The sequence below is a fragment of the Solea solea genome, chromosome 2 (assembly GCF_958295425.1).
Source record: "Solea solea chromosome 2, fSolSol10.1, whole genome shotgun sequence".
NCBI classification, from domain to species: domain Eukaryota; kingdom Metazoa; phylum Chordata; class Actinopteri; order Pleuronectiformes; family Soleidae; genus Solea; species Solea solea.
The window spans coordinates 5,672,184-5,692,483 of record NC_081135.1 but is presented as its reverse complement, the minus strand read 5'-3'; the positions used below and the strand labels follow the sequence as shown (position 1 = coordinate 5,692,483).

General features: G+C 41.9%; 2 protein-coding genes across 3 annotated transcripts in view; both read right to left on the bottom strand.

The window, feature by feature from the left end:
- Nucleotides 1–660: 660 nt before the first annotated feature.
- On the bottom strand, nt 661–12,302 carry fam117ba (family with sequence similarity 117 member Ba). The gene is made up of 9 exons (XM_058622281.1): nt 12,252–12,302; nt 10,192–10,324; nt 6,690–6,817; nt 6,236–6,319; nt 5,862–5,972; nt 5,565–5,708; nt 4,667–4,877; nt 4,440–4,560; nt 661–3,515 (listed from the first exon to the last, which is right to left on the bottom strand). The coding sequence occupies exons 1-9, from the start codon at nt 12,300–12,302 to the stop codon at nt 3,290–3,292; spliced, it is 1,209 nt and encodes a 402-aa protein (XP_058478264.1). The 3' UTR covers nt 661–3,289.
- Nucleotides 11,659–20,300, bottom strand: part of LOC131476106 (bone morphogenetic protein receptor type-2-like) — a 30,044-nt gene continuing 21,402 nt past the window's right edge. The window contains exons 7-13 of one of the 2 annotated variants that reach the window (XM_058654605.1): nt 19,368–19,482; nt 18,096–18,256; nt 17,365–17,512; nt 16,969–17,105; nt 15,932–16,104; nt 14,507–15,837; nt 11,659–13,516 (exon numbers count right to left, since the gene is read on the bottom strand). In XM_058654605.1, coding sequence (XP_058510588.1) covers nt 13,263–13,516; nt 14,507–15,837; nt 15,932–16,104; nt 16,969–17,105; nt 17,365–17,512; nt 18,096–18,256; nt 19,368–19,482 — 2,319 coding nt within the window. In that variant the 3' untranslated portion in view covers nt 11,659–13,262. Of the gene's footprint in view, nt 13,517–14,469; nt 15,838–15,931; nt 16,105–16,968; nt 17,106–17,364; nt 17,513–18,095; nt 18,257–19,367; nt 19,483–20,300 lie in introns of both variants that reach the window. The other variant, XM_058654615.1, reaches the window with a different exon arrangement.

Here is a 20,300-nt window from a genome sequence, read left to right as displayed (position 1 = left end):
TGTCTGCCAACAGTAAGCCTTTACTGTTCATGAACATGTATGTATATTATATAAATAGGATATATTTAAGTATTAGTCTCATAATTATGAGATAGTAGGTCATAAGTTCACCTGGAGATTTGATTCAAAGAAAGTTTGTTTTGTAAAGAAACCAGGGCTAATAATCATTTATTTACTACAAGGTACAGTGTGTACAATTAAGCCACATTTATTCCAAGTGTGAGTGATACAACTTAAAAGGTGTTTACTTTGTCCATTGTGTGCAATTTTAAAAACATGGTGGTCCAAATTGGCAGAAAAAGAAATAAAATAACATCATTCAGTCAAGTGAGTTTACGTTTTTTTTTCTTTATCTCCAATTCATGCAAAATAATAAACAAAAATCACCTATATTTTACTCACTGCATCTGATGATAAACAAAATATTGTTTTAAAATAAACAACAGAAAATGGGTAATGTATGTCCAGCAAATAACAGGACCTAAGCTGCAGCACAATTTTTTTTTTGCAATACTAAACATTGTCTTGTGATGCACCATTAACAACTTAACCAACAACTAAAGCAACTTAAAACGTAATTTAATGTGTTTCAGACTCACCTGATGTGGACTCAAATCCACATGTTCATTCGTTCATACAAATTCAGTCAGTCACAGATGATTAATTTATTTCAGCTATGTCTTTTTATTTGACTGTAAGGAGTTAAACAGATGAAAAAAACAACAACTTGGCAGTTCTGTTTCCAATAAACTGGACAAGCAAACAAAGAATCATTGTGTTGAGTTTTCTCGTGCCGAGTCTCATTCCAAAATGTTGTTTATCCACTTAGAAAAATAAGAAAATCGATCATCATTTTGACATTAATATTAAATCTGTTCTTTCAAGCTACTTTATTTGTAAACGTATGTCAGAAAATGAGTGCTTCGCTGTAGTGTTGACAGTTGTTTTAGGAAGTGGAAACCTCATTTTGGAAACAGGACTCTTCATTTTTTCGCACAGTTTTAGTTACATCACCTTTTTCACCAGCTGGCTCTGACTTCAAACAACATCCACACTACTCTGCTACGGTTTTACAGGAATAGCAGCTGTTGGTTTGCTCTCTGATGGTAGTGTAGACTTGTTAGTATGCACTGAGAAGTTAAGTGTATCTTTTTTTTTTTTTTTTTTCATATCCTATTCACTTCAACCTGAGATGGACAATGTGATCTAATGTATTCTTGTTTAAAAGTCCCAATTACACTCCTGTTAGATAAATAAATACATAATCATTCACAATAATGAGACGCAGTAATTCACAGTACTCAGCAGAAAAACAGGGGAGGGGGTAGAGAGTATTATATGATACAATAATTGATTCATTCGTTGACATATCTTTGTCAGCTGATAATACAAACACGGTGTGCCTCTATATTTACAAATCCAGTACATTCCTATCCCCCTGTGGCAGGCACAGTCAAATGGCAATGACATTTACAGGATGGGAGGATGGGCCAGGGCAAAGAGAGGCAGCACACATACTAAAGACACTGCAATCACCATGGCAACATATGAGCAACTTCACCTCACACGTTTGAAATGTCAATCCAAACACGGAGAGAGTCATTCAGCTTTCTGCCGCACATTTAAATAATCTTTACTGAGTAAAGTCATCACACGGTCCCACACTCTCTCATGTTGATGCCTTTCTTTTTTGCACATTTTTCTGACAAAATGGTCGAATTAATAGTAATTATCTGCTCTTTTTTTCTTAAACCACACCCATACAGGATGATTTTCTTCCCAAACTTCCGAGGTTTGCGGTCCCTAAAACGTCTGCAAAGCGTTCCAAGCCCCCCCTCCATCTTTGTCCATTGGCAAGAGCAAAACATTGAAGTAAACAGAATAACTCTGAAAATATTTGAACCCTAATAGCAATGAATAATCCCATATAATCATAATCTTGCTATTGATCAAAAACGTTTGATTATTATTATTTTTTTTGCCCATAACTGTGAAGTCAAATGTTTAGAAATAAACACTACACAAATCACTAAAATTAAATTTTTTCCCCCAGGACAGAAAAAATGTAAGCTGTAATTATTTATTTAATTATCACCATCTTGACTTGACCGTTAATGACTCGTTAACTAGCTTAAACAAACCAGACAGAGCAAAAAACGAGCTTAGGAGCTAAGCTTCTAAACTCATTTACATTACATACAGTAATGTCAGTGGAGCATGTTGGGTTCACTGACCTCTCTTGGCCCTGCAGTGACAAGGAGGAGGCCTGTCCAGCAGAGGGCGAGGCCCTTCTGGACACATTTCACAACACAGGAGGAGGACAGAAGGAAATTATATTTACAGTGAGGGAAAAAGAGGAAAGAGAAAGGGAAGTCAGAGGAGGGTGGTTGAGATGGTGCTGAAGTAAAAAAAGAAAAAAAAGAAGAGACTGTGAGCAAAGGCTGGCGGTTGGGAAGGAGACACAGGTTGAAAACTCTGCATACATCATAGCCCTGGCCTGTGTTTCCCATAGATACACACTGACCAGCAGGGGCTTAGCTTGACGCTACTGTACCAGTTAGTACAACAGTGCAGAGGCATCAGCTTGTTAAAGGCTGATTAAAGTACAAAACAAACATGTAGATTTGGTCTAAAAAGCCCTGCGGTTCTGTGTGTATCTATGACCAACATAGTGCAAAGATCATGTGTGATCTGAACCCTCTGCTGTCGTTGGGGAAACTGAGCGATCTTAAATATCAGGCACATTTTGTTTTTCTTCTTTTTTCACTTCTCCTTGTCACGATCCTTCAGGTTTTGCTACGATACTCATATGTGGCAGCACCAAAATGAGCCTCTGTGGTCAATCTCTTGGTCGCCATGGAAACCAGCAGCCTTTTTTCATAATGGAAGGCATATTTTATATCAAGAGAAATAACTACAGATAGAAAAAGATATGTCTGTGGAAAGGCGCCATGGTATAATACGATGAAATAAAAGAGTCTGTCCTTTTAGCCCCTTTTCCTCCCCCGCAAAAATACAGACACATAACCAGCATTAAAGGTAGAAAAAAGCGATGAAATGTTTGCTGCAGACGCCTGCACAGGTCTGCAGGACTCTCATGTTGTAGTTGTTTCAGGAGGAGAGGCAGTGGGAAGCACTTCTTCAACAAGATAAGGACATCAGAGAGAGCTTAGCTGGCATGCTGAAGGCATTTTTTGGAGCAGAGGGGGCTGTTTCCTTGTTTTAAATGTTTTCTGACTTCAGAGGGGCGGTTGTTTTTTAGAGGGGCTGCGGTGACTTTACCGCCTGGTCAGAAGCTCTCGGGCTCCTCCAGGAGGCAGGGCTGGGTGGACAGAGGCACGAGGGATGGGGACAGGCTTCGCAGGCCCACCCCAGTGCGAAAGCTGAGCTCCGGGGCGGGGTGTAAGGGTTTAAGGATGCTGACAAGGCAGAAGGCAGAGCCGCTGTTGGGGATGAAGTTAACCTTGTTGCGGTCAGGACACAGGAAGGGTGGGAGGTCCTGCAGAGGTTTGGGCCTAGAAAAAGTGCATACAGGGAGACAGATGACTTTCAAAACAACATTGTTCTCAGACACCACACATGTCACCAGACGTTACAGGATTAGCAATGTCACATCACCTCTGCAGATAATTCCACTTTGCATAGATGGATCAAGTTTCATCAAATTGTTTCAGTTTCTAATTTGGGGGCACCCCATCAGTTTAGCGTCTTCACATTTTACTTATTTTATTTTTTACAAAACTTTTTCACACCCACAACTGTTGCCAGACATTATGGCTCTTTAATGTTTAGTCTGAAAGACTGAAAACAACTGACTGAAACCAAAAGGTGGAGTGAGAGATATAATTAGCTTAGCCTTCTAGATTTGAAAAAGGGTTGAAACAATCTCCTCGCTTTAATAGAAGCTTAATATGCTTACGTTATACTCGACTGAAAAGAGTATTCATTTCCATTGATTTTAGAGGATGAGGCTTTCATTTCAAAAGAGATTTAGTGTCCCTACTGTAGAACTGCAGACGAGAACCAACTAAAAATAAGTCTGTGTTTTCATCTCTTGGATCTCTTTATTGATTCCAAGCCAATGATTTAATTTCCTGTAACAGAGGAACAACAGAAGATTGTCTTGTCTGTGTTACTGCACTGTCATAACCCCCCTCTGCAGTCTGGCGGTCACTATGAAATTGGCAAGTGACCACAGGAGGTCACTGTTTCCTCCCCAGAATGAGTTCCACTCCTAACTCAATGTGAAACCAAAGCATAATAGTTTTGACATTTGTGCTCTTGTACAGACTGAGTAAATATGCTATTATCAGTGATATATATATATATATATATGTATATATATATACTGTATATTATATGATATATATGTTTGTGCGCGTACAATTAGTGTAAACTAATCTGCTGATATCCAGTGTGTCATGTATCTTCTTACTCACATGGACTCCTCAAACGCTTTGACCTTCTCGCAGCCTTCTGGTGGTTCTCTCTTGAACATGTAGCTGTTGTTGGGTCTGGGAGACGCAGCGTACTTAGGAAGCGGTGAGCAGGGGCCCAGCTCTGTGGATGACAATGCACCATGCATGATGAGGCTTACGCACGTGTAAAACGTCCACAAACAGCACGCTATGACGTTAAGCGTGGGTACGATGTGTGTGCTCATTACCTTTGTCCTCATAGGGGCTGCTGCCACCACCCGCGTCATTGAGGATGGTGAGGTAGGAGGGCGAGATGGAGTCGGGGCGGCTGCTGCAGTTGCTATGGTTACCGCTCAGGCCGCCCCCTGAGGGCGTCTGTGTGTTGATGCTGCGGGTGCTGCTGCTGCGTTGTGGGGGGACGGGTGGGGGTGCACGGTGCCCATCTGGAACATCCTGTGGCTGAACACACACACACACACACACACACAAATGAGGTCACAATAACAATAACAGTGCATTGAGAGCTTAATCTTTTACTAGGAACAGTTTATAAACCCTTAAAGGGATAGAAGTGTGATTTTATGAGGTACTGTCACATATGGCGCTTTTCCATTATACAGTTCTAGCACGACTCGGCTCTACTCGGTTTGGTATCAGGCACGACGTTTTCCATTACTTCAAATTACCTCCTCAACGTGGGGTCGTCATAGCATGGCTGCACAAAACTCCCATGACGTCTATACGCGACACTAACACACAAACTAGTAAACGAGCAAAGCACTTCTTTTCGGTGTAATGAATCATTAGAATCAGTTAATTCAAAAGATTATTTCAGTACTTCCTGCATGACTGGAGCGCAGACTCCATCTGACACGGTCCCTGAACAGAAGTATGGCTTGATCTATGAACTTTGGTGTGGGGAGTAGATTACTTCAGTTTCCAGTTGAAAAAGGCTGTCTAACAGCAAGATAAAGTGGCATATTCTTAAGATATCATACACTTGAGTGAACCTTTTTCCTGATAACATGTATAAATATATAAAACTTCAAAAAAACCTGAACTACGCCTATGAAAATAGTAAATAAGGAGTGAGTGAGTTAGTAAAAACGAAAAACCCAAAAACTGGCTCCTTTAAACTAAACTCACAACAATGGTCTCTTCCTTTTCCGGGGTGTCTCGGATGATGATACGTTCTATCTCCTGGTTGAGGCCCTCCACGCTGTTGCGGAAACGAGGGGCTGATGACTTGGATATAGGGATGGGAATCAGAATGGTCTTGGGCATAGACGACTGCAAAAAAACAAGAGTCAAGACATGAATACAAAGATGCTGTGAGGCAGATGTATTAAAATGATTTTCCTTCCCTTACATATGCAGTTATGGGCGATATAATGAAGTAATGAAGTGAGATGCACATACACGCACACTATCTCTACTGATCACCTGTGACTGGATGATGGTATGGCTGCCATTGAACGGTGATTTGCGATCTTTGTCCCTCCGATGGCGGCTGCTGCGTTTGCTGCGCTGAAGCTGCTGGCGCAATTTGGCAATCTGACAAGAGGCAAACATAAACATACAGTATTATAATGAAAGTTGTGTTAAGTGGAAACGTCTAAAGCTTCTATACTGCTTGAAAATATCATAATGAGGGGTAGAGGTCAGGCTGAAGGACCATTGCTATTTATAGCTGTTATGTTACTGATGATGCAGAGTGTGACACAAAAAATACATGAACACATAAACAGACATTACAGGCATGTTTCTCTCCTTTTGTCTGATTATTTGAGCCCCAAAAATCAAGATACAACCCTTACCTCCTTGAGCTGGTCGGTGCTCCCACAGGAGGCCGAGCGTTTGTGAGAGCCCCTCCTCCTCTCATCTGCCCAGGCCCTGGGGGTCTGACACACACAAACAGATGCAAAATGTGAAATGTATTAGCGACAGAGGAGGAAAACTGAAAATAATAATTCAATTCATCTGCATCTGAAAAAAGTCTGGGTCAGTACTGACTATAGTGCTAGCACAAGAGAGAGAGAGCAAGTAAACAGGAGACATACATGGACCTAGAGTACATCACAGCCTAACCAGAGCCTTATCCCTAACCTAAACCAGAACCATTTGGTGTCTAACCCTAACCTTAACCAATTCCTCAGAAATGAGGTTCTGCCTCATTGGGACCAGGTCTCCTTGAGGACTACTGGTTCTGCCAGGTTTATACTAGAAAAGGTCCCAAAACAGGTAACAAATACAAACAAACACAGCACTCACCTGCGTCGCTTTGTCCCTCATGTAGGGAACGTGTTGGTGCTGGCTGTCGTCCTGAGGCCAGGGACCTGTCAGGTGAGAGCCAGCGAGCGCGCCCTGCGAGGGCCACAGCTGGACGCGATGATGGGAAACTGAGAGGAGAATGAAGAGCCGGGATCAGAGAGGGAGGGGGACACACCACAGGTCACGGACGAGAACCACAGAGAGGTGTGGTGGGTTAAGGCCACTGATGTCGTCTGAGGAGGAGGAGGAGACACAGGGGTCAAGAAAGTCTGCCTCCAGGTTTGAACACGTTGTTTATGAGCATGTGGTTGACACATAAACAAGTGAGCACAGACACAGTGAGCCTGAAGGATAAGCTCATGGCTGTCTTGCCCGGTGTGGGTCTGAGTGTGTGTGCACATTTGTGTTTGTGTGTTGTCAGACTGATGTTAAGCCGTCCCCCACTGGGTAGAGCAGATATGCCCCCCCTCCATGTCTCATTCACCCCCCTGGTTAATGGCATTAGAAGAGCTTAAAGGGGAGTGGGGGCAGTGAGGGCAGGTGCCCGATTCTGACCCATTGACCCGGATTCAGAGCAGTAGCAGCATCTTTTGAGTCCAACGATGGGCATTTGCAGCATCGGCAAATTGTCATATGATAATTCCAGTTTTGCATTAAAAAAAATCGGATAAACAACTATTATCATGATCAATTAAAAGTGTCACTTTATATGCAAAAATGCCAAATCGTAATCTATTTACTGTACAGTAAGCAGTGTAATAACTGCAGTCTCAGTATATAGAGAGCTAACGTTTAATGTAAGAGTTGAGTGAGGGTTTTTCTTCGTTGTATTCACTCATCAATTCTCCTCTCATCTGTGATTAACAAAATAAATGTGTATACTACTGTTTAAAAATAGCTTTTGATCAAATTGAGGATTGCGGGCGGCATTATACTAAACTGTCATTCAGTGTGGCGTTTATGCACAACATCCGTTACAACTGGAGCTGCACGATGAATGGAAAAATAATCCCGATCACAATTTCCAAATGGAAATACATTGCAGTTATTTGATAAGAATAAAACGTGTGACCAAACAGCATGATGAAATTCTGCAGTACTGTAGGAATTCACTTGCTCTTCAACAGACCCATTAAAAACGCCAAATCCTCATGATATAATTATTTTCATTTAGAAAAGACGATTAGGATGCAAAAATGATCAGCTGTATCAAGTATGAATTGTATCACAATCACATCATCTTTCTAAATAATCACAACCATATCGCACAGCTCTAGTTACTATTTGTGACAATAAATAAACAATAGGGAAGAATACATATTGGTGTCCTTAATGGAATGGGACCACAATGCAGTGCATGCATGTATACAGTACAAACAAACACGCAGTGCTGAGTGGCAGAGCTGGTCCTGGAGCTAAATTTGGCACGAGCATTGACCAGCGCACAACGCTGTTGCTAGGGAACAGGGCCAACTGATCTCCACTAACACACAGCTGCACTATGTGTGTGCGTATGTACAGTATGTGTGTATCCAAGTATGTCTACCAGCTCGCTTTATTTTGACGGCTGTTTTCTCTGCATCAGTCTGTGCCCACGAATCAGCAGCCTGTTACTGTAGGCTGATAGATATAGTAATGATGGCAGCAGTGTTGTCACGTTTCTGTTGCTGCACACGACACAGACTCACAATATTGATTCTTAGTCTATTCTTACTTGGCAGCGTCTTGAATTTGTGTGGGATTTAAGATCACGTTCTTTAAATCCAACGTGCACATAGTAACATAGCAACATAGTGACGTCACTGTGGCAGAGATGAGATGAGGCAGACTTTATAGATCTGCTTAAGAAGTAGCAGCACACAGATAAAGACTTAAAGGCAGGATGTAATATTTACAAAACCCTAAAGGGCCAAATTTCTTTTTCTGTCCAATATATCCACCCAAAGACTTTTCAGTTTAATAGTATATAATTCTAATTCTTTTATTATAGCAGACTGTTATTTATCTTAAAGAAATAGTTAATGAAATTACTGAAAAGGGTCATATCTACAATAAACAAAAAAACTTATATATAAGCATTGCACATATAAATGTGCAATGCAATATCAGTGCAATATTTTTACTGTTCACTCTGTTCATAATATGTTCATGTTGTTAATATTCAGGTTTACAGTGTATATTTTACTCTAGTCTTATTATTTGTAATATTTATTATCCTTCTTCTTAATGGTGTTTTTAATGCATGTTTATTGCACCCCTTTTTTTTTACTATCTGTGTTTCTGTAACATTGCATATTTCCCAGTTGTGCACTAAGGATTATTACTATTATTACTCGTCCCATATTATACCAACAAAAATCCATTATTAATAAATTCCAGTATATATTTAAATTCATACTAAATAATGCACCTAATATTTGTGGCTAATTCCAAATCCCCTACCAGACATTATACAAAAGTTCTGCTCAGAAAGCAAATATGATATGAGAGATTATTTGATTGTACTGAGGGTCAAAAAGGTCTGAGGTGTTTTGTTAGTTGGAGTGATAACAGTGCAAAATAGGACTTTAGGAAAGTATACATCCCTTCTAATGAAAACAAATGTGTGTGGTGATGTTTGAGACCTACTGTATATGTTGATTTAAACCTGTAGTGTGTAACCTTGTGTGTATATATAAATATATATATATAAGCCTGTTTGTTTGTATGTGCATACAGTATCTATGTATATTTCCTTTTCTTCTTCAGGAGTGTAGCTTCATTGTGGTGAAAATGCAGAACAAGTATAGTAGTATTATAGTATATAGAGTATTATACATGAAGCATGTTCATCTGTACCTTATAGTCACTGCTGTAACTGTTTGGTGTTTGGCTATGCTGTTTACATTTGAAAAAAACTACTACTTGTAAATGAATACAAAACAGAAACATACCTTGGAACAAATGAGTGTGGATTTTTGAGGATATAAGGATGCAAGTAATGATTATTTTGATAATCGATTAATCTGTTGATTATTTTCCTCGATTGACTGATTGGGTGTTTGGTCCATAAAATATCAGAAAATGTTAAAACCTCGGAATGATGATGGTTTTTGTCCACAAACCAACATTATATTATTTATTTGTTAAATGGAGAAAGGAAACTAGATATTATTCACATTTAAGCAGGGGAAAAATCCAGGAACTCGCAAAAAACCCCAATTAAACCCATTAATCGATTATCAGAATAGTCGATTATTCATTTAGTAAGCGATTATTTGTTTATTTGTTTTAGCTGACTGTAGGTCAGGTCTACAAACAACAGCCTGCACTGATTAAATGTAGGCCAAGCGTGTTTACTCGGACTGCATGAACCCCCACGATGCCACATATATGATCAAAACAATTATTAAAACAGGTTCGTCGGTAGCACAAGCCTGCCGCAGACTTCACTCAGTGATGGTGGGAATTGATGTGAAATGGATGTGAGACTATTGGGATAAAATTCAGACGCTTAGCTCACCTGCGGAAATGTGATGCACACCAGGGAGCGCGGAGCTCCAGAGCAGCCCGGCCCCTGCTGGTGTTTGCCGCTGCAGGAGGATGCTATAGAGGCGGCAGGCAGAGGGACTAAAGCCGGCTACACGCGAGGAAAGCTTTCTCGGTTATAAACATTGACAGGCAGACATGGGCACGGTAGTGAAACGGCTTCATGGACGCGGTAGGTGTTGGAATGGGCGTTGCTGTGTTCGCACACCCTGCCTCCCCCTCGTCTTCGTGGATGGATGGATGTTTTCTCTCCCGACTGATGCGGCACGACGACTGAAGCGGCTACTTAAAGCGCTTCCTGGTCCAGGAGACACACAAATGATGTATCTGGAAAATGAAAGGGGGTTATAGACACAGTGACGCTCGTAAAGTGTCGAAAAACGACGGGGAAATAACAGAGGGAGACAACATAGAGGAGGGACAGCGACGGCGGCGGTGATGCTGGGCTAGCCTTGGTTGACACGACAGGAGAGGGACCAATGTGAAGCAAGGCGAATTAAACACGACTTCCGGTTTTCGTTTTCACAGTAAGATGTTTACTCTGTCGCGTTTTACAGGATCAGATCACGAAACCGTGAAAAGCTTTACTTATTCATATATTAAAAAGCTGGAAAGTATTTAATTCACAGTTAAATTAGACATTAGTACAACATAACCCAAATACTATGGGGACACGATGTTTTCTTTTGAAAGTAAATAAGTACATTTCCGGGGTTGTGATCCCTACTTCTCGCTGACTTGATGCAGTCTAAGAGACGCTGTGACGTAGTGTAGCAGCGCTGCGTGTCTAGTGCTGATGCTGCAGTTGCTAGGGCGCGTGGAGCAGAAGGTCGAGAGAAGTGAAAAAAACAAGCGCGTGACGGGAAATGTCTCCCTCGTGTGGTGACTTTGGCTCATTGCCATGAGTGTGGGAGACCCAACATAGCAACAGTGAGGATGTAATCCATTTAGAACATGTTCTGATCTTTTAGACAGAAATGCCAGGAGCATGCAGCACATAAATGCAGTCACGTGCTGCTTACTTACTATACAAGTAAAAACAAACATGATATATAAACCGGAAATAGTTGTAGTCTTAATCGAGCAGCCATTTTGACATGCTTTGGCAGGAAAAACACAGGTGTTGTTATTTGAGACTTTAACTTCAGTTGATGCTAGTCGGGACAATAGGACAGTGCATGCACCCTGAAACGGATGAATTAATGAAGTATTAATTTAATTGTTGCCACATCTATGATTTTCAGGAATACAGTGACATAAAGCCATTGTGAGCCTTTAAATGCACATTCTGGGAAAGAGATTGGAAGCTGTAGCTTCACATTTGGTACTTAAATATGAGTCTAATAATTAGTTTATACAAAAGCCTCCATCTTGCTCTTTAATCAACCGTTTAATCAAAACCGTTTTAAGATCGTGAGCATGAAATTCAAGAGGAACGAACCATAATTTCATACATTTATTGAGATTTTTTTCTTCCATATTGACTTGAAAATGTTTACAGAAACTGTACCGAGCATACGCATAGCAATGGAATGAAAAGGCCTTGTCCATTGAATGCAGAACAGAATTCCATAAAAATGATGCGAATATCAATGTAATACACATGATTTTTTTTTTCATACAAATTACAGAATACAAAAACATAAACAAGAACTTTTCTTATGCCCTGAAGCGGCGCTGAAAGTACAGAATGGGTACAATGACAATTTCAGCACGCCTGTACAGCGCTCGGCCTCAACAATTCTAATGCTTGCTGATGGAAAGAAACACAACACATGCACATTCTCTCTCTCTCTCTCTCACGCGCACACACACACACGGAATTCATTCACTCAAACATCAAAGGGATGAGACGCCAAGAAGCAGAAATAATATCCAGCGTGCTTCGGAGGGTTTTTCTTTTACTCCTCTTTTTATAGACTAGTTTCTGATTTCCAACAGAGTTCAAAGAGCAGAATCTGGGCTTTCTAGTGTTTCTGGTATTTCAGTCACATACACAGAGCTAAACAAAATGAGGTCAGGCGATAGTGGTACAGCGATCCAATCAGCCACTGTAACAGATCCCTCCGTAGATTTGATTCGCATGATTGTAGCATGAAAAGACCCCAGAGTTTGAGCCATCCATGGTTTTTGTTGTGCAAGCAGAGAAGTTCCACAAAAAACCCAACTTTTCCAGTCGACTGTGCCCCCAAAGATAGTCCGGCATAAAAGACAAGAGGACAGTCATCCATTTTCTCCTCTCCAGTAAGGGGGTGATAGCATCTAATGGATTGTTTACAAAACGATTGTGACCATTAATAAGTGCAACAGAGATTAACATATTAAAATAATGACAGGATAAAACAATAACCAAAATAATGGAAGCAATAAAAACATTAAAAGCATCTAAAAGCTACATCCTATTGCACAATTAAAAATTATTATACAAAAAAAAAAAATAGATACAGTCAAAGAAGATAAAATTGGTATTGCATACAAATCAAAAAAATAATTAAAAAAGTTAAAGTAGTTTTGTTATGTCTTTTAAGACCGTTATTTCGTTTACAGAGCGTACTCATTAGTTGTTTGATACACAAAGTTTGCTCAAAGTGTTGATTGTTTGTCATCGCCTTTTTTTCGTTCATAGACCACTTTCTTGTTGCGGTCGCAACTGACAGGATTTTCTAAACACTGATTTGAATTGGTTCAAAGTGCACATAAAAGGAGGGGGGGGAGAAAAAACATTAAAAAGGAGGATTCAATAACATCGCTGTGATCACAAGGGTGAAACATGAAACCGACGACAGAAGGAGATTAATAAAAACGCAGAAACAGAAGTGGACGAGAATGCTGCATAGCTGGATTCCATTTAAAGCAATGCCATCATCAGAAAGACACGCAAGAGTGAGACAAACCTAATTACTGTACACAATCTGACTCGACAGTTTGTTCACAAGACACCCCCATAGCTTCCTGTTGCTGATTCAGAGCTCAACTGACAGAAACCAAATGCGCTCTGCTTATTTTTTAAATTTTTCTTTTTCAGTATTGTCACAGGGTCTGAGTTCACACATGTGTGTCGCTGGGCTCGCTGGTTAAGCTGCTTCCCCGCAGGTATACAGCTGAACTGGACTTGGGCCGATTATGACTGTGGCCCTGACTGTGAGTGGAGCCGTTGTTGTTGACCTCCGGCCCCCTGGTGTCTGTGGAGATGACCCATGTGGTGGGTCGCCACTTCTTCAGGGAATAAGGTGTTTTGACGCGCTTCTTGATTTTATCTCCAGTCCCCAAGGCTCCGTCCGGCTGTACTAAACCTCCCCCTGGAAAATAGAAACGAACAAAGATCACTGACTAGGTAGGGCAGTTGTTAACATTATTATTGAAAGATGCACGACTGAAAAGGTCAACAGAGGTTCATTTATCCTGACTTTTCATTTAGTCAAGTTGCAAAATCCTATTCTCCATTTCCTATAATACAGCTAAAAGCACAGTCAGTCATTTTCATAGTGAAAAATACTATACATACTGTATTTGTGAGCTATTTTAATAGATTCATCTTATAAATGGGTAGTTTATGTGTGGTTGTATGAGGTAGCACTGACAGTGTTGACTGAGCATTGTGCGCCCCCTGCTGGCCCCTTTACGTCTAGCACCAGGCTCACTCTCACTGACAAACATGGCTTTCAGCAGGGGCACAAGAAAAAAAATGGTTTTAGCTTCTTCACAAAAAGCTAACCAAAAAAAACCTACACCTACATTAGACTATTATATCATGTGAATGTTTGCAACTTTTTGTCACTGTAAGACAGCCTTTCCAACTTAAAATGGTCATTTGTTATAGTCACTCCTTGCACCAAAGTCCATAGGGAAAACCGGCAACTTTACATCACAGCACACAGGAGTTGTTGATCCACTGCTGCCTTTATCAGTAAGTTGAAATGTGCCACTTTGGATTTAGGTGATTGACAAACTCACTAAACAAGGCAGCAGAAGACCAGCAGCTCCTGTATACCCGAGTACTTGAAACACTCATTATCTCTATGGACTTAGGTACAGGAGAAATAGTGATTAACAAACTCCAGTTTTCAGCCGTCTAACCTTGAGATAACGCTGTAAACATGCACAAAAACAACATAGGTGAGCATTTTGTGCTCTGTCCAAAAATCTGTTTTCCTCGTCTTATCATGGGATGTGTTTGAAATAGAAAAAAAAAAAAAAAGACATGACAGTCACAGCATTTTACTTGTATTTTTGCCAAGATATTAAACATTACCATCACTGTTGTGTAAGTTGTTTGTGTATAAAGTCACCTAGCGAGGTCAGGTCCTGTGTTGTGAAGGACAGGTCTAGGGAGTTGGGTCTCTCAGGCCTCCGGGTTCTGGGCTGCCGGAGCAGCGCCTCCCCCCTCATGGTGACCGGTGCGTCCTCCACTGCACCAGACCCAGACCCTAAGCTTTCTCCTGGAGGCCCTGTAGTTTCTCTGTTTCCTCCATCTCCACTCCCACTCTCCTCTGCACCGTCACTCTCTCCACCACTCTCTCCGTCCCCCTGGCCTTGGCCAGTGTTGCTGTTGTTGTTGTTGGTGTTCGGTCGTGCTGAGCGGAGGGTGGCGGCGCTCGAGGATGCATCTCTCGGATCAGATTGCTCTCGCTCTCTGCTCAGAAGTGGCTCATGTTCGTCAGGGCTGGCTGTGATGACGCCGAGGCTCAGGCGGCTGTCGTCCGACCTCAGGACTCCAGACCCGTTCTGAGTAATGGCGGACCCTCCAAAACCTGTCGCTCCATCTGCAGCCACGGATGACATACTGGAGCTGGCATGGCCATTAACGGCACCATTAACACTGCCGTTGACATGCATGTCTCGTAGAACAGGTATGTTGTTTGTGCCTGTGCCCCGGTGAGCCTCTACCGCTGTGTTTGTGCCTGTTCCAGCACCAATGTTCCTCTTTGTTCCCTCCACCTGCCGCAGGTTGGATTTGCCCGAGCGTCCAAACTTGAACCTGAGTGAGGATGATGACGACTCCTTTTTGGGGGGCTTGGTGCGCAGAGACAGGGTGGACGGTCTCTTGGGCAGGTTCTGCTGCTTGGGGAGAGGGAAGATGGTGGTGGGTATGGGGGCAGCAGGGTCCGGTGTGCCGGATGCTTCACTGGCCATCTTGATCAGAGGATAAAGTAAGCTGGAACTACCAGGACTCAGTGGGTCTGGTGAGCAGAACTGCTTCTGTGAGTGCTCCATCAGGTTCTCGTCTGAGCTCTCCTTCAGGTTCTTGTCCACCTCTTTTGGATCAAGCTTGGTGGTTTCCAGGTCTTCCTGAGTCAGGTGGAGGCAGACCGGGACGGTGGCTGCCCCTACAGGTCCCTCAGACTCAGAGATTATGGTGGTGGTGGTGGTGGAGGTTGAAGGACTTCCTCTCAGACCCATGCTGGTACTGCTGCCCTCTGGGCTGGGCAGATGGGTATTGGCTTGCTGCTGGCGTTCCTGATTGATTGAATTCCTGTTTCTCTCTCCAGTCCCAGGTACAGCTCTACCACTCACAGAACTAGTGGTGTCAGTCTGAGTGTTCTTGGCCACACCCTCATGCTCTTCAATGTAGGTAGATGGATGGTCTGCGTACGGGCCGGACTTTGGCGTCATACGATTTCTGATTTAAAAACAAAAACAGGAATATCAAGGTTTGGAAAGGAGACCATCATGTGTCTCACAGCAGCAGCAGCATCATCAATACATGTATTTACCTCTCATTATGTAGAGTCGTGGACATGGGGTTGAGCGTTGGACTCACTGACTTGGAGCGGTCCCATATGAGGAGCAGCTCCGCCATTCGCTCCTCAGCACACTGCGCTGTGAGACGAGCCTCTGCATCCTGGTCCCAACAGTCCTCCATTGTCTCTTTCAAAGAGCGAACCGCCTGACAGAGACAACAGAGTATTAAAGTCCAATTCTGGTTTATTTCATCCTGGCGTGTTTTCAAAACATGGGCTGTGCTAAATTTGGATGTTGTGGATTCCGGGAAAAGACAATCAGAGGTAACATCCTAGTCTTGTATATCAAAAATTAGGGATGTCGTGGTTCATCTGGACAGCCCTGACTATGTGTTAGTACCTTATACAAGCACAAAAATTCTTGACTATTTCACTACTTCATTTAATTCAGTATTCCACTTGGACACAAAGTGGGTGAGTGCATTTAAAACTTGACTCAGCTCTTTCAGGTCTGACACCAAACAAACAGATGGGGGTGACAAAGCATCAACTATTATAAGGATATCTGCCAAATAAATACAGGAAATGCCACGAAATCAGCTTATACATTCAAGCATCAAACTGTCACAATATATTTACCCTCTCTTTCTGATAACTAAACACACACCGCACTTCCTTGTCGTTTCATGAGTGCATAATACCACATACACAGTTTGTATGATGCACTAGTAAACATTACACGGTTAAAAGGCTTTATGACCGTTAACTTCTCACTGGGAGACTTGGTTTGTTTAACATTTCATGAGAAAATTTTGTTTGTCGTGCATACACATATTAGACCAGTACAACCAATCAGGAGCTTACTGATCTGTCAATCAGCCTCAGCCACATCTAATATTAACATGATGCCTCTAAATGACGATGTGTTCACACAATGATGCCAGTTGATGAGTAATGTTGCCCTTATGACTAAAAATATTTGTTGTTGTATTTTTCTTTATGACAATATAAAAATATAAAAAAGGTTGATTTTGGACTTAGAAGCAATCACACACACAAAAAAAACATACCAGACTGTTCTCTTTCCAGGCTTCGGGGAATTTAGGCCGTTGCTTCTCCCTGGATACCAGGACCTGCATGTCCTCAAATGTTGGGTGGTTCCCTGCCTCTGCCTGAAAGGCCATCTGGTACTCTGGCACAGATTCTCCTAGAGGTAGGACAAGGCGGGGGAGAGGAAGGATGCATCTTAGATATCTCTCATGCAGCAGAAATATTGATTTATCTTATAAATAGTTTGTTTTTCACTCTCTGTTTTGCACTGCTGTCAAAGAGCATTGAATCTTTAATCTGCTGTGTGCGGCAAACAAGAGGCTTGTTTTTTTGTGTCGTTTGTGATAATGATGCTGTGCTCTTCTAGAACAGTCAACACAATATACAATAAAAACCAGTTTCTGTCTGACTCTCACCAGGGAAAAGGTCAGTACATCTCATGAAGGTCTCCCAGTAGACCAGGCCCAGAGCATACATATCCACTTGCTTTAGTGCCGACTCGCAGTCCCTTAAATTGACGGCGCCCTCCAGCACCTCTGGAGCCATGTAACGGATTGTCCCCACCTGTTAGAAGAAGGAGCGGTAAATGGAGGTGTGTGGGTTCAGGAAAACGGGGCGCCAGTACCATGGTCAGAAGACAAATCGAATAAAACTTAATAAATATGGAACATGCGCTAAAGTTCCTTGGACAAACTCTGCTCTACTACTTTCTACTATCTTTTTGTGAGAAGTAAGAGACAAGTTAACAGCAACAACTTTACACTGTTCCCTGGATGTACAGTGGCAAATCTAGACTGACAGATAAGAATATTAAAATAAAAAGTACATAGAAATATTGCAGGAATAAAATCAGGAAGTAAACCAAGGTCATTCCTTCACACAGGCTCATGTCTGATTACAAATGACTGTTGACACAAATAACATGAACCATGTGCAGAGAAGAAATAGTCCAGTTTTAGAACAATAAAGCTAAGTTATGGACATAATCAATACCTAATCATCTAGTCCAAGAAATGTATTTGACTGTCTACATTAAATCCTTATTCTTTATATAGTTTTATTTTTATTGTTGGTTCCACTCCATCACAACAACTGCAGTTGTTAGACATCACAAGATATCAATGTCTGCTTCCTCCTGAGCGCTCACCTCACTAATAGCAGCGTTTTCCTCCTCGCCGTGACGCGCCGGCCTGTTTCCAGTCAGCTTCATGGACAGGCCGAAATCGATGATGACGCATGTGCCGTCAGCTTTGACCAGAATATTCCGGCTGTTCAGGTCCCTGTGGGAAACTGCAGGCTTGTACAAGTCTTCATGAGTGAAAAAGAGAAAAGGGAGGGGCAAGAAATGCAAAGAGATGATCAGAAGACACAAAGCAAAACAGTTATGATTGTATAGTCAAACCTATTCCTAAATATGACTTATTCCTATATATAAATATTCCCTGCTTTCCTGATACTCCCACTTTTAGGGACTTGCTAATAAATGATAACATCCAGCAAATGTGTCAAATTGCTTTCTGTTCTCAGTCATGACTCACTCCTTACCACACAAGCTGCATTGTCAACAGACACTATGAACCCTCTAATCCGATCTACAAAAATGAGATTAAGACGTGGAGCAGCCTCTGCCTGCAGTATGTTACAGTCCAGCAGACGGCGCAGTAAGGCCGACAGCTCCTTAAAGTTGTGCCTGCCACTGATGTGCAGGAAGAATGGGGGTGGATGGGGGCTGTACCAAAGCCCAAGAGATTATGCTGTTGGTAGTGACACACACACACCCAGACACACCAGACAAACACCAACCTCTCCTCCACCACTTGTACACTCATCCAAACCCCACACTTTCATCATACTTGCATTAAAAAAAAAAACTCCATTCCTTTAGCGGTCCATACTTTACACTGAGCCTGTTTGATGTGTATCTGTCCTAATGAAGAGCAACGAGTAGGGCCAAGTGCGACCGGGCTTTAGTGCAGTGAAAAGGAAAAAATAGATTTGAGCCACGATTTAGTTGTCACTTCTACGTCCTAACAGTGATCCCACTGAGCCACAGGATAATTCACATGAGATCTGAATCCCTATCTTCCCTTCCTTTCCTCTTACTTTGTCCCTCTCTTTATTTTTCTCTCTCTCTGTGCCTGGCTTGAGGCAAGTCTATAAATACTCTTGGCTGGGCGTGGACCCAGTATGTGTGTGTGTGTGTTTGTCAAAATGCAGGGATTTGAGCTGCTCCAAGCCAAACAGACCCACGTGGAGCTGCAGTGTGCAGGTCATGAGGAGACTCAGTCGGGCACTGACACAAAGTAAGGCGAGTAACACAAACGGTATTTAAAGCCTTTCTAGGCAGAACAAAAGGCTTCAACAGTTTCCACCATAATTCTCTACTTGTGTGCTCGTGTTCATATGCCCTCCAGCTCACCTCCTTTAAAGAGCTCGGTGTGCAGGTACGCAAGGCCACGAGTGACAGAGTGAGCGAGCCGGCAGCTGCTGACCCAGTCATTGGTCTGCATACTCAGGTAGCGATTCAAAGAGCCCTGATGAGGAAACGAGGAAAGCAGAGGAGAGAGGGGAGAGAGAGAGAGAGAAAGAGGGAATGAAGGGCACAGGACACAGAAGGGATTTTAGATGGAAGAACAACAGAAAAAGAGAAAAAATAATCAATCATTAGAAATCAGATACGTTACTCTCACAATGTGTCTTTTCTAACAGGAAACTGAAGTTTGTGTTGCTTTCTAAATAGTGTAATCACACATAGCAAAGTCCATGGAGAAAATCAGCAATTTTACATCACAGCACACAAGTTGTTGATCCACTGCTGCCTCCATCAGTAGGTTCAAATGAGTTTTTTGTGACTGTGGGGTTTGAAATCCCTGCCTTGCCAAATAAGGCAGCAGTTGGCCAGCAGCTTCTGAATCCTTATGAGCTAAAAAAATACCTCACATTGGTGCAAGTGAATGAGCTGTTATTCCAAACTTTCTCTGCCAGACAGACAAGGTCATCTGGTCTTTGTTGATGAATCTCCAAGCATACTCTTAAGATAATACAGGATTCTTCTTCTATTGTCTATTTTATGCTTATTGTATTCCGTCGTAAAAAAAAAATGTTTTCCTTGTGTAACTGCTGGCAGACATGTTTCATGGGATAACATGGCTGTCCCTCTCTTACAAGCATCCATTCACACTGGAAACAAGTAAATAAATTGGACTTTAATATTAAAATGTCACTGCACCTTCAATTTAAAGAATTACAAGCTTAAAAATTAATAATGTTCATGTAACCAAATACTGACAAAAATGAATTGTTGAAGAAATAAAATAATTGCATGAATGGCCTATGAGTCAGAGAGGAATCA

Excerpts from the sequence above, each read along its gene's own strand:
- fam117ba (XM_058622281.1), bottom strand. The coding sequence starts at position 12,302 with ATGCGAATCAAATCTACGGAGGGATCTGTTACAGTGGCTGATTGGATC. Across the intron at positions 4,561-4,666 it reads CAGCCCCTATGAGGACAAAG|AGCTGGGCCCCTGCTCACCG; the intron begins GTAATGAGCACA and ends TGTCATCCACAG. Across the intron at positions 3,516-4,439 it reads AAAGCGTTTGAGGAGTCCAT|GCCCAAACCTCTGCAGGACC; the intron begins GTGAGTAAGAAG and ends CACTTTTTCTAG.